The 12,322-nt window shown below is 40.8% G+C and overlaps 1 protein-coding gene across 3 annotated transcripts in view; it reads left to right on the top strand.

Annotated features, from left to right (window-relative positions):
- The window catches only part of cep162 (centrosomal protein 162), a 108,155-nt gene that overhangs the window by 62,169 nt on the left and 33,664 nt on the right, over window positions 1-12,322 (top strand). For all 3 annotated transcript variants that reach the window (XM_052024437.1, XM_052024435.1, XM_052024436.1), the window contains 2 exons: window positions 3,670-3,782; window positions 7,000-7,114. In XM_052024437.1, the coding sequence (XP_051880397.1) occupies window positions 3,670-3,782; window positions 7,000-7,114 (228 nt within the window). The remainder of the gene's footprint in view (window positions 1-3,669; window positions 3,783-6,999; window positions 7,115-12,322) is intronic.

Here is a 12,322-nt window from a genome sequence, read left to right as displayed (position 1 = left end):
AAAGTTTGGGCACCCCTGGTCAAAATTTCTGTTACTGTGAATAGTTAGGTGGGTAGAAGCTGAACTGATCTCCAAAAGTCATAAAGTTAAAGATGAAACATTCTTTTCAACATTTTCAGCAAGATTAGTGTATTATTTTTGTTTTGTACAATTTTAGAGTTTAAAAAAAAAGGAAAGGAGCACCATGCAAAAGTTTGGGCACCCCAAGAGATTTGAGCTCTCAGATAACTTTTACCAAGGTCTCAGACCTTCATTGGCTTGTTAGGGCAATGGCTTGTTCACAGTCATCGCTAGGAAAGGCCAGGTGATGCAAATTTCAAAGCTTTATTAATACCCTGACTCCTCAAACCTTGTCTCAACAAAGAGCAGCCATGGGCTCCTCTAAGCAGCTGCCTAGCACTCTGAGAATTAAAATAAATGATGCCCACAAAGCAGAAGAAGGCTATAAGAAGATAGCAAAGTGTTTTCAGGTAGCCGTTTCCTCAGTTTGTAATGTAATTAAGAAATGGCAGTTAACAGGAACGGTAGAGGTCAAGTTGAGGTCTGGAAGACCAAGAAAACTTTGAGAGAACTGCTTGTAGGATTGCTAGAAAGGCAAATCAAAACCCCCATTTGACTGCAGAAGACCTTCAGGAAGATTTAGCAGACTCTGGAGTGGCGCTGCACTGTTCTACTGTGCAGCGACACCTGCGCAAATATGACCTTCATGGAAGAGTCATCAGAAGAAAACCTTTCCTTCGTCCTCACCACAAAATTCAGCATCAGAAGTTTGCAAAGGAACATCTAAACAAGCCTGATGCGTTTTGGAAACAAGTCCTGTGGACTGATGAAGTTAAAATAGAACTTTTTGACCGCAATGAGCAAAAGTATGTTTGGAGAAAAAGGGGTGCAGAATTTCATGAAAAGAACATCTCTCCAACTGTTAAGCACGGGGGTGGATCGATCATGCTTTGGGCTTGTGTTGCAGTCAGTGGCATGGGGAGCATTTTACTAGAAGACGGAAGAATGAATTCAATTAAATACCAACAAATTCTTAGAAGCAAACATAACACTGTCTGTAAACAAAAAACTGAGGATGAAAATAGGATGGCTACCGCAACAGGATAACGAACCTAAACACACCTCAAAATCTACAATGGTCTACCTCAAGAGGCACAAGCTAAAGTTTTTGCCATGGCTCTCACAGTCCCCTGACCTAAACATCATCGAAAATCTGTGGATAGACCTCAAAAGAGCAGTGCATGCAAGAGGGCCCAAAAATCTCACAGAACTAGAAGCCTTTTGCAAGGAAGAATGGGCGAAAATCCCCCAAACAAAAATTGGAAGACTCTTAGCTGGCTGCAGAAAGCGTTTACAAGCTGTGATACTTGCCAAAGGGGGCGTTACTAAATACTGACCATGCAGGGTGCCCAAACTTTTACTTCGGGCCCTTTTCCTTTTTTGTTATTTTGAAACTGTAAAAGATGGAAATAAAAAAGTAATCTTGCTTAAAATATTAAAGAAATGTGTCATATTTAACTTTATGCCTTTTGGAAATCAGGTCATCATTTACTCACTTAGCTATTCACAGTAACAGACATTTTGACCGGGGTGCCCAAACTTTTGCATGCCACTGTATGTATTTACGTAATGTTGGGATCAAAGTGCAGACATGATGAACTGGATGACCTTCTCCTGCAGTGTAATAATTCTATATTTCTCAGTACAGCTTGGCACAATTCTTTATTTTTATTGATCTTGGTTGTACATGCCACCTGAAGGTTCCTGGGTTAGCTTTCACTTTGTGCATGAAGAAAATAGCATGCTCTATTCTTCCTTCTGTCTTGCTGCCTAAATGCTGCTCATGTTCTCTTCAAAAACTTGAGAAAAATGGCCTTTTTTTTTTTGGTAGCTTCTCATATGCTTGCCCTATGTGTCCCCATGTCCACTTTCATTCTACCTCAGTGTCAGACCTTCTCTGTCTCTTGCACTTGTTTACTCCGCATAATACTCAGGTCTGTGTCTCAGACTGGACTCTGTTGCTTTGCTGCTTGTACTCTACCAGACAGTTTGTATTCATAGTATCCAATTTGTATATTCAATGTACATTAAATATTTATAGATAGTGCTGTGCAGTAAATAAGCTATGAGAGTCATAGAGTAAAACAGCACAAAATCAGGCCTTTTGGCCCAACTCATCTATGCCAACCAAGGTGCCCACCTAAGCTATTTGCATGCGTTTGGCCATATCACTCTAAACCTTTCCTATCCATGTACCTGTCCAAATGTCTATTAAATGTTATTGTGCCTGCCTCAACCATTTCCTCTGGCAGCCCATTCCATATAAGCACCATCCTCAGTGTGAAGAAGTTGCCCTTAAGGTCCCTTTTTAAATCTTTCCCCTCTTGCCTTAAATCTATGCCCTATAGTTTTTGGTTCCCTTTCCCTGGGGAAAAAGACTGTGTGTGCATTCACCCTATCTAAGACCCTCATGATTTTATACACCTCTATAAGGTCACCCCTCAGTCTCCTACGTTCCAAAGAATAAAGTCTTAGCCTGCCCAACCTCTCCCTATAACTCATGCCGTCAAGCCCTGGCAACTTTCTTGTAAATCTTCTTTGCACTCTTTCCAGCTTAACAATGTTTTTCTTGTAACTTGGTGACCAAAACTGTACACAATGTTCCAAGTAGTCAGACACTCCTTGTGCCCAGCCCAACTTTGCTCAAGATGTTTTTGTGGATTAAAGTAGTTGGAGAGGTTGGACAAACTCAAGTTGTCTTCTCTGGAGCATCAGAAGCTGAGGGACACTCTGATAGAAGTATATAAAATTATGAGAGGCATAGATAGGGTAGATAGTAAGTCTTTTTCCCAGGGTGGAAATGTCAAATACAAGAGAGCACACTCATTGATTTAGGAACAGCTTCTTCCCCTCTGTTATCAGATCTCTGAACGGTCCATGAACACTACCTTGTTATTCCTTTGCGCTATTTATTTATTTTTGTAATTTTTTATAGCAATTTTATGTCTTTGCACTGTACTGCTGCCACAAAACAACAAATTTCTCGTCATCTAAGTTGGTGATAATAATTCTGATTCTGATACACAGCCGACAAAGCAATCTGCATCTAGGCATCTGTTTGCCAATCTTCCACTGGCAGCCAAGGAAGGTCTTTATTGCTAGATTTTCATTGCTTGCTTGCTTTCTTCCTTCCTCTTATACTGTAATCTTGTGTGCATCTATTTTGTTTGTTTTTGTTTCATTATCATATTATTATTATCATTTGCTATCCACCATCTCTTTTGCTAAGTAATCTTCCCATCCACCACTGCATTACTGGCCTATCTTTCTTATCACAATTTGCCTTCCCTCTAAGATTGCTGTAAGAGCTGTTCCTTTATTATCTGCTTCTGATTATAGGTCACCAGTCAAAAATATTAATTTTGTTTTTGTCTTTCCACATGTGCTGTCTGACCTTCTGCATGTTCCCAGCATCTCCTGTTTTTATTTCTGATTTCCAACATCCGCAGTATTTTGCTTTGACTTTTACATGTGCAGCTCTTTCTTTCGATGGGTAACAGTTCAAGTGTAAACTCGGTATTTTTGGGGGGATCGGTATGGTAATTAGAAATTGTTGGCTGTAAAACTAATCTGTTTTGCTGGCTCATTTAAGTATATTTGTTGCTTCAGGAAAATGAAAGACTTTACACACAAGTGAAAGAGCTTCAGATGGCTAATAAAAAAAATGAAGAGAAAATGTTCACAGAATCCCGCCACTTAATGACCGAAATTCGACAACTAAAGTAAGGCTTGAAATATTATTCTAAAAAAAATACAAGTGCACATTGGCGGTCTCAGTTCCTAACTTACTACAGCCATAAAAAATCATGTATTGCAGCTTTTTATTTGCACAATGCCATATAATTTTATGAAAAATCTGATTGCTAAACATGATTGATAGCAAGTACATTTGGGCACAATTTCATATTTATGTTGTAGGTTCAACATGCCTTTGGCGATTGGCATGCAGCTTTTGTTTGATATCACTCGCTTGAAACTGTTTGTATATGCAAGCTCAGTGAATGGAGTTGAGGCTTGCTTTTGGCATTAACTAAAAGGCTCCCAACCTTTGCAAGGGAGTCTGGAAAAGATTCTAAAAGGAAGGTTTTCATTTGGGTATTGTTCTCAGTGATTGCTTCCACCATTGTCATCACCTTCCCCACCCCACCTCCCCTCCCACTGATGATATCTTCATGCCTCTTTGATTATTTGCCCAACTGACTACCCCCATCCACTGCCCCAACTTAACATCTTGTCCCACCCCATCCTATCACCTCCCTGGGCCCCTTTCAACCCTAGCACAACAATCCTCTATCCCTAGTTCTTTCCCCAATCTGCTGCCCAACTGACATCCTCAATGTGACTGCCATATTGCCAAGGTTGCATTTGGTTACTTTTTGGAGGAGAGAATTAGCGCAAACACAAATCTTGCCCTTTTGTTAAGGTTCAAAGGCAGTGAGATATTAATGATTTCCTGAGAATTGCCATTGTCTTATCAGTATATGTATTGGTTTTATTATTGTCACTTGTACCAAGGTATAGTGAAAAGCTTGTCTTACAAACTGATCATACAGGTCAATTCATTACACAGTGCAGTTACATTGCATTAGTATGGAGTGCATTGATGTAGTAAAGGTAAAAACAATAACAGTGCAGAGTAAAGTGTCACAGCTACAGAGAAAGTGCAGTGCAATAAGGCGCATGGTTACAACAAGGTAGATGGTGAGGTCAGAGTCCATCTCATTGTATAAGGGAACTGTTCAATAGTCTTATCACAGTGGGGTAGAAGCTGTCCTTAAGTCTGGTGGTATGTGCCCTCAGGCTCCTGTATCTTCTACCAGATGGAAGAGGAGAGAAGAGAGAATGTCCTGGGTGGGTGGGGTCTTTGATTATGCTGGCTGCTTCACCAAGACAAGGAGAGGTAAAGACAGAGTCCAAGGAGGGGAGGCTGGTGTGCGTGATGCGCTGGGCTGTGTCCACAACTCTGCAGCTTCTTGCAGTCCTGGGCAGAGCAGTTGCCGTACCAAGCCGTGATACATCCAGATAGGATGCTTTCTATGTGATTATTGCATTGTAGGACTGCATCGCAAGAATGAAAGAAAATACAGTCAAGATGCATTAATGAACCAAGTGGTCCTGATTTCACTCAGATCACTGGGCTACAGATCTCACTACAGACTTGGTCCAAACATGGACTAAAGAGCTGAGGTTAGAGTGACTGCCCTTGACATCAAGGCAACGTTTGAATAAATGTGGCACCAAGTTGGCCTGGTAAAGCTGAAGTCAAATGGTCTTCAAAGGAACTCTGGTGATTGGAATCATACCTTGCACAAAGGAAAGTAGCTGCAGTTGTCAGAAGTCAATCGTCCTAGCCCCAGGACGTCACTGCAGGAATTCCTCAGAGCAGTGTCCTAGACCCAACCATCTTCAGCTGCTTCATCCATGATGACCTTTCCATGATAAGGTCAGAAATGGAGGTGTTTGCTGCTGATTGCCCAATGTTAAATTCCATTCACAGTTCCTCAACAACGATAGCAGCCCATGCCTGTATGCAGCAAGACTTGTATGGCATTCAGGAATGGACTGATGAGTGACAAGTAACATTTGCTCCATGGAAATGAGCACCCCCAGTAAAAGTCTAACCATCTACCCTCAGCATCCAATGGTATTACCATTGCTGAGCACTTCACTATCAATATCCTGAAGGTTACCACTGACTAGAAGCTCAAAGATCTCAACCCAAAATGTCAACTGTCCATTTCCCTCCACAGATGTTGTCTGACCCACTGAGTTCCTCCAGCATTTTGTTTATTGCTCCAGTTCCAGCATCTGCAGTCTCTTGTGTCTTCTAACTACACATGTGCTGTGGCTGGCAGAGCAGGTTGAAGGGTATTCTCTGGCTGAGGCCATTCCACCATGTGCAAAGCGTAAATTAGAAGTATGATGGAATACTCCCCCATTGCCTGAATGTGTGCAGCAATGACAGCTCCCAAAGTTTGGCACTATCCAGGGCAAAACGATATGCTTAACTGGTACCCCATCAACAACTCTAAGCATTCCCCCTTTATGCATCAGTGCCTAGTGATTGCACTGCGTTACATCTCCAGAATGCAATGAATTACTTGCCAAAGCTACTTTGACAGCATCTCCCAAATCTATGACCTCTACCACCAAGGAGGACGGGGGCAGCAGGCACATGGAACACCACCATCTGAAGGTTCCCCTCCAAGTCACACATCACTCTGACTTAGAAATATATTGCTGGTCCTTTGTCATTGCTGGGTCTAATCCCTGGAATATCAGCCCACCCCAACAGTACTGTGGGTGTATCTTCACCAGAAGGACTACAAGCAGTTCAAGAAACAACTCACCATCTTCTTGAGGGTAGTTGGCGACAGCCAATGATGCTGGCCACGCTGGCAATGCCCAGATTTTGCAAATGAATAAGAAAAGGCAAGCATTCATTGCTCACCTCTAGTGGAACAACTTCAAAGGTAGTTGAATTAACTGATTTAAGACTGCAGTCGAAGCTTGCAAGAAAAGTGGGTTTCACTCTGTAAAGGTCACGTAGTCCAATGGAGGTTTTATAATAAAAAAATGTTCTGAGAGCATTTTGAAATTTTATTGTTTTGAAGTTTTTATTTCTCTTTTTGATTTGAATTCAAATTTTCAAGATGCAAATCTTCTGCGTTATTAGGCCAGTCACTACACTTTCCCCTTCAATGCCATAGAAAATCAAGATTCATACAAAGACTCAAAGTAATGGACTTCATAACTGGTGGTTTCCAATCTTCTCCATATCACCTTGAGTGTGTATTTACATCCTAAATAGTCACTAGATATGTGCACACATTAGCTGCTGAATAGATTTAATTGGATTTAAAACAAATTTAAAGAATTAATTCTGTTTCATTTTTGAATTTGTATGAGGAATTATTTGTTTTGCTTTTTTTTCATTAGGGAACAGTTGAAGAAGAATAATATGAAGCAAGCATCAATCCATGATATGCAGTCATCTGAGCAAATTAAAAATCAGAATATTGCCGACTTGCTTTCACAGTTGAAAGTATCACAGGTAAGTAGTTGTTTTGAAGCTTATTTAAACAATGGTGTAAGGCAAGTGCTTTATTTGTAACATTCAGATTGCATAAAGTAACCTAGTATTATTAGCTTTGAATTTTGTCACAATATCTAATAATGAATCATAGTATTTGAATAGACCATTGCTCTACTAGCCCTGAATATTGATGGGGCAATTGAACACCAGAGTAGTGATAGAAGGAAGTTACTGAAGTTTACACAATGAAGGGAATACCCCTTCCCAGTCATTCAAATGGATAGTATCCAAGCCACTTAACGGAAATGCCAAAACAAGTCATTCAAACCAAAGTTGGGCACAAATTGTATTTCCAGTTTCCATCCTCCAAGGTCAGATTGTATTGTACTGTCCCCTTTGCATTCCTATATTGCAGAAAATGCTTCTGATCCATGCTTATGCTAAATAGCAGTAAAATTGTAGTCGCAGTGTGATTTTTTTTTTTCTGTGTCACTTTTATATATTTGAAAGTAGGCAGTTTTATACATTCATGCAAAGGTAATATTCTCAATAAGATCACAAGATAAGGGAGCAGAAGTAGGCCATTCAGCCCATCGAGTCTGTTCCAGGGAAAAGGGGAAAAAGAAATCAGAAATGGGGAGGGAGGAAAAAAAACTATTCTAATGTGGCGACTCACCGTCTAGTCGGGCGAACCGGCTCGGCAGTCGGGTCGCATGGCGTCGGAGCGACGAGGCCCAAGATGGCGGCGGGCCTCGTCTTTCCGAGCGACGGGGAGAACCCGCGCGCGGGAAAGTCCTGATGACGTAGGACTTACGTCATTGCCGGTTGTTTTGGGCGAGAACATTCTCCCTTAAAGGGCCCGCGCAAGGCGGGAAAATAAACCAGTTCTGTTTGGCAATCCTCCGAGTAGAGTCTTGTTTTATTCCGCGGTAGCAACTGCTACACTAACCCCAATTTCCAGCCTTATCCCCACATCCCTTGATACCCCGACTAATTAGATATCTATCTATCTCCTTAAACCCCTCCAATGATCTGGCCTCCACTGCTGTACTTGGCAAGGAATTCCATAAATTCACTACCCTCTGGCTAAAGAAATTTCTGCTCATCCTTGTTTTAAACCTGTACCCTCTAATTCTAAGATTGTACCCTCTGGTCCTGGACTCACCCACCAAAGGAAACAGCTTGGCCACATCTACCCTGTCCAGTCCTTTCAACATTTTAAATATTTCTATGAGGTCCCCTCTCATTCTTCTGTACTCCAGTGAGTACAGTCCAAGAGCCAACAAACGCTCATCATATGTAAGCCCTTTCATTCTGGGAATCATCCTCGTAAATCTCCTCTGAACCCTCTCCAACATCTGCACATCCTTCCTAAGATATGGGGCCCAAAACTGTACACAGTATTCCAAATGAGGTCTCACTAGTGCCCCGTAGCGCCTCATCAACACTTCCTTACTTTTATACACTATACCTCTTGAAATGAATGCCAACATAGCATTCGCTTTCCTTAACGCCGATCCAACCTGGTGGTTAACCTTTAGGGTATCCTGCACGAGTACCCCCAAGTCCATTTGTACTTCTGTACTTTGAATTTTCTCCCCTTCTACATAATAATCTGCCCGTTTATTTCTGTTTCCAAAGTGTACAACTGCACATTTCTCAACATTGAATCTCATCTGCCACTTCCTTGCCCATTCTCCTAAACTATCTAGGTCTCTCTGCAATCTTCCTGTCTCCTCAATACTTCCTACTCCTCCACCTATCTTGGTGTCATCTGCAAACTTAGCCACAAAACCACTTACTCCATCATTCAAGTTGTTAATGTATAGAGTAAAAAGAAGTGGCCCCAACACCGACCCCTGCGGAACACCACTAGTAACCGGTAGCCAACCAGAATAGGATCCCTTTATTCCCACCCTTTTGCTTTCTGCTAACCAGCCAACGATCCACCCATTCTGTTATCCTACCTGTAATTCCATGACCTCTCATCTTATTAATGAGCCTCTTGTACGGCACCTTGTCAAAGGCCTTTTTGAGAGTCTAAATACACAACATCTACTGACTCTCCCTTATCCACCCTACCTGAGATTTCCTCAAAAAAACTCCAATAAGTTGGTCAGGCAGGATCTTCCCTTCGCGAAACCATGTTGGCTTGGACCTATCTTGCCTTGCACCTCTAGGTATTCCATAACCTCATCCTTGAGGATCAATTCTAATAACTTTCCCACCACTGATGTCAGACTAATAGGTCTGTAATTTCCTTTATGCTGCCTCCCACCTTTCTTATACAGCGGAACTACATTTGCGACCCTCCAGTCCTCCAGAACCATGCTGGAGTCTATCGATTCCTGGAAAATTTATCACCAGTGCCTCCGCAATCTCTAAAGCCACCTCCTTCAGAACCTGGGGATGCACCTCATCCGGTCCGGGAGACTTATCAGTCTTTAGTCCATTTAGCTTTCCTAGCACCTTATTTCTAGTAATCTTAACTGAACTCAGTTCCATTCCTTGAGACCCCTGACTATCCAGTATATTGCTGATGTCCTCCACAGTGAAGACCAATGCAAAATACTCATTTAGTTCCTCTGCCATCTCTTTGTCATCCATTATAATCTCTCCCGCACCGTTATCAATTGGTCCTATATCAACCTGTGTCTGTCTTTTACTCATATATTTAAAAAAAACTCTTGGTATCCTTTCAAATGTTATCTGCCAATTTTCTTTCATAATTCATCTTTTCTTTCCTAATGACCTTCTTAGTTTCTCTGCAGGTTTTTAAAAGTTTCCCAGTCTTCTGTTTTCCCACTGATTTTTGCTTCCTTTGTGCCCTCCCTTTTGCTTTTATTTTAGCCTTCACCTCTCTCGTTATCCACATTTGTGCCTTTTTCCATTCAAAACCTTTTTTTTCTAGGAATATATCTATCCTGCATTTTCCTTATTTCTTGTAGAAATTCCATCCATTTCTGCTCTGCCGTCCCTCCAGCTAGCTTATTCTTCCAATCAATTTGGGCCAGCTCCTCTCTCATGCCACTGTAATTTTCTTTGTTCCACTGAAATATCGATACACCAGTTATCAGCTTCTCCTTCTCAGATTTGAAACTGAATTTAATCATGTTGTGATCACTAGTTCCTAATGGTTCCTTTACCTTTAGTTCCCTAATCACCTCCAGTTCGTTACGCAGCACCCAATCCAAAACAGCCGATCTCCTGGCGGGCTCATCAGCAAGTTGCTCCAAAAAGCCATCCCGTAGACATTCCACAAACTTACTCTCCTGAGATCTACTGCCTTGCTGGATTTCCCAGTCCACCTTCATGTTAAAATCCCCCATAATTATCTTAACGTTGTCACTCTGACATGCTTTTTCTATTTCTAACTGCAACTTATAGTCCACATCCTGCCTGCTATTAGCGGGCCTGTATATCACTGCTACTGTTGTCCTTTTACCCTTGCTATTTCTTAGCTCCGCCCATAAGGATTCCACCTCTTCTGACCCAATGTCCTTCCTTTCTATTGATTTTATATCATTACTAACCATCATGGCTACACCACCCCCTCTGCCTATCCGCCTATCCTTCCTATATACTGTGTACCCCTGGACGTTTAGTTCCCAATCACATCCGTCATAGAGCCATGACTCAGTGATTGCCACAATGTCGTATTTATTAATCTGTAGTTGTCCCACGAGGTCATCCACTTTATTCCTAATGCTACGTGCATTTAAATATAGTACATTTAGTCCAGTATCTTTAGATTATTTAAAACCTACTTGTCATTTATATTTCAGTTTTATATTTTGCAAAACAAAACGAAGAAAATAGAGAAATTGCAGAAGAAATTTGAGAACATAAAACAGTTCTTTCTTGCATAGTAGAATATGTAATAAGTTTTACTTTAACATTTGTTTTATTTATTAACCATATTTTAATAGTGCAATAAGCACTGCTCCGAGTGATTTGCAGTAAAACAATCTGTAAAAACATACAACCAGTTACAGTGGAAAAGATTGCAACTCTGAGATGTGTATCTTTACATTGAGATGTGTATACATCCAAAAAAAATAAATGCAATTTTCCACATCAGATAGTCAACGGTTCATGAGAATTGTCTCCAATGCTCTGAAATGGTGGACAAGAGGGAGATCAGCCTCGAAGCAGCTGAGTAATTTGATTTTTGAGCCCTACTTAAATTTACTGTTGCGCAACTTTAATAATAGGGCAAGTCAGGAAATCATTTAAAAGCTCCTATTATTCTACTCTTACACCTTTTTTAAAGAATCCAGTTGTTTTTTTGTTGTACATGCTGTGGATAATTGTAACTTTCTGTACTCCTTTTTGATTTTATTAATCACAACACTTTGTTTCTTTGTATAACAGCAAGCCTAAGTAAATCTCTGAGTTTGTTTCATTTCTATCCTCCCATCACCTACTCATAATTTACTGTTCATGGTTGGCTTCACAATGCCATAAAAATGCGCTATGGTGGTTTACTTGATTCTAACCACATAATTACTTTCTTGATTAAATTGTATTTATATTTTCACTTTACTTTAAAAGAAGCAAGCTGGGAGTATCCGTCCCTCCCCAACCACGACGAAAGATATTTTATTACCTAACGTCAACTCTGATTTTTGTCAATTTGTTAAGTTTCTGAAATTATTGAAAAATGTTACATTTTTCCTTTATGAATTAAATTGCTCCTTCTCAACGTATTGCTTTATCATTAAGAAGTTGTCCAGCATAGTTTATACTGTTGTGAACTTCTTGCTAGCAGGTTTTGTGCTGTAATTTGTCATTGGATAGTTCTTATGTTTTGCAGGACACTAATTTTCATTACCTTTTGCTACCCACCAAAAAGAAATGTATACTTCCGCAAATTAGAACCATAGAACAATACAGCACAATACAGGCCCTTCAGCCCACCATGTTATGTCGCCCTGCAAACCACACCTAAGACTATCTAACCCCTTCCTCCCACATATCCCTCTATTTTAAATTCCTCCATATGCTTATCTAACAATTTCTTGAACTTGTCCAATGTATCAGCCTCCACCACCACCCCAGGTAGCGCATTCCATGCACCAACCACTCTCTGGGTGAAAAACCTCCCTCTGACATCTCCCTTGAACTTCCGACCCATTACCTTAAAGCCATGTCCTCTTGTTTTGAGCATTAGTGCCCTGGGAAAGAGGCGCTGGCTGTCCACTTTATCTATTCCTCTCAATATCT

Source organism: Pristis pectinata, chromosome 10 (genome assembly GCF_009764475.1).
Source record: "Pristis pectinata isolate sPriPec2 chromosome 10, sPriPec2.1.pri, whole genome shotgun sequence".
In the NCBI taxonomy this organism is placed as follows: domain Eukaryota; kingdom Metazoa; phylum Chordata; class Chondrichthyes; order Rhinopristiformes; family Pristidae; genus Pristis; species Pristis pectinata.
The sequence above is the reverse complement of the archived record's forward strand: the minus strand, read 5'-3'. Positions and strand labels throughout refer to the sequence as shown.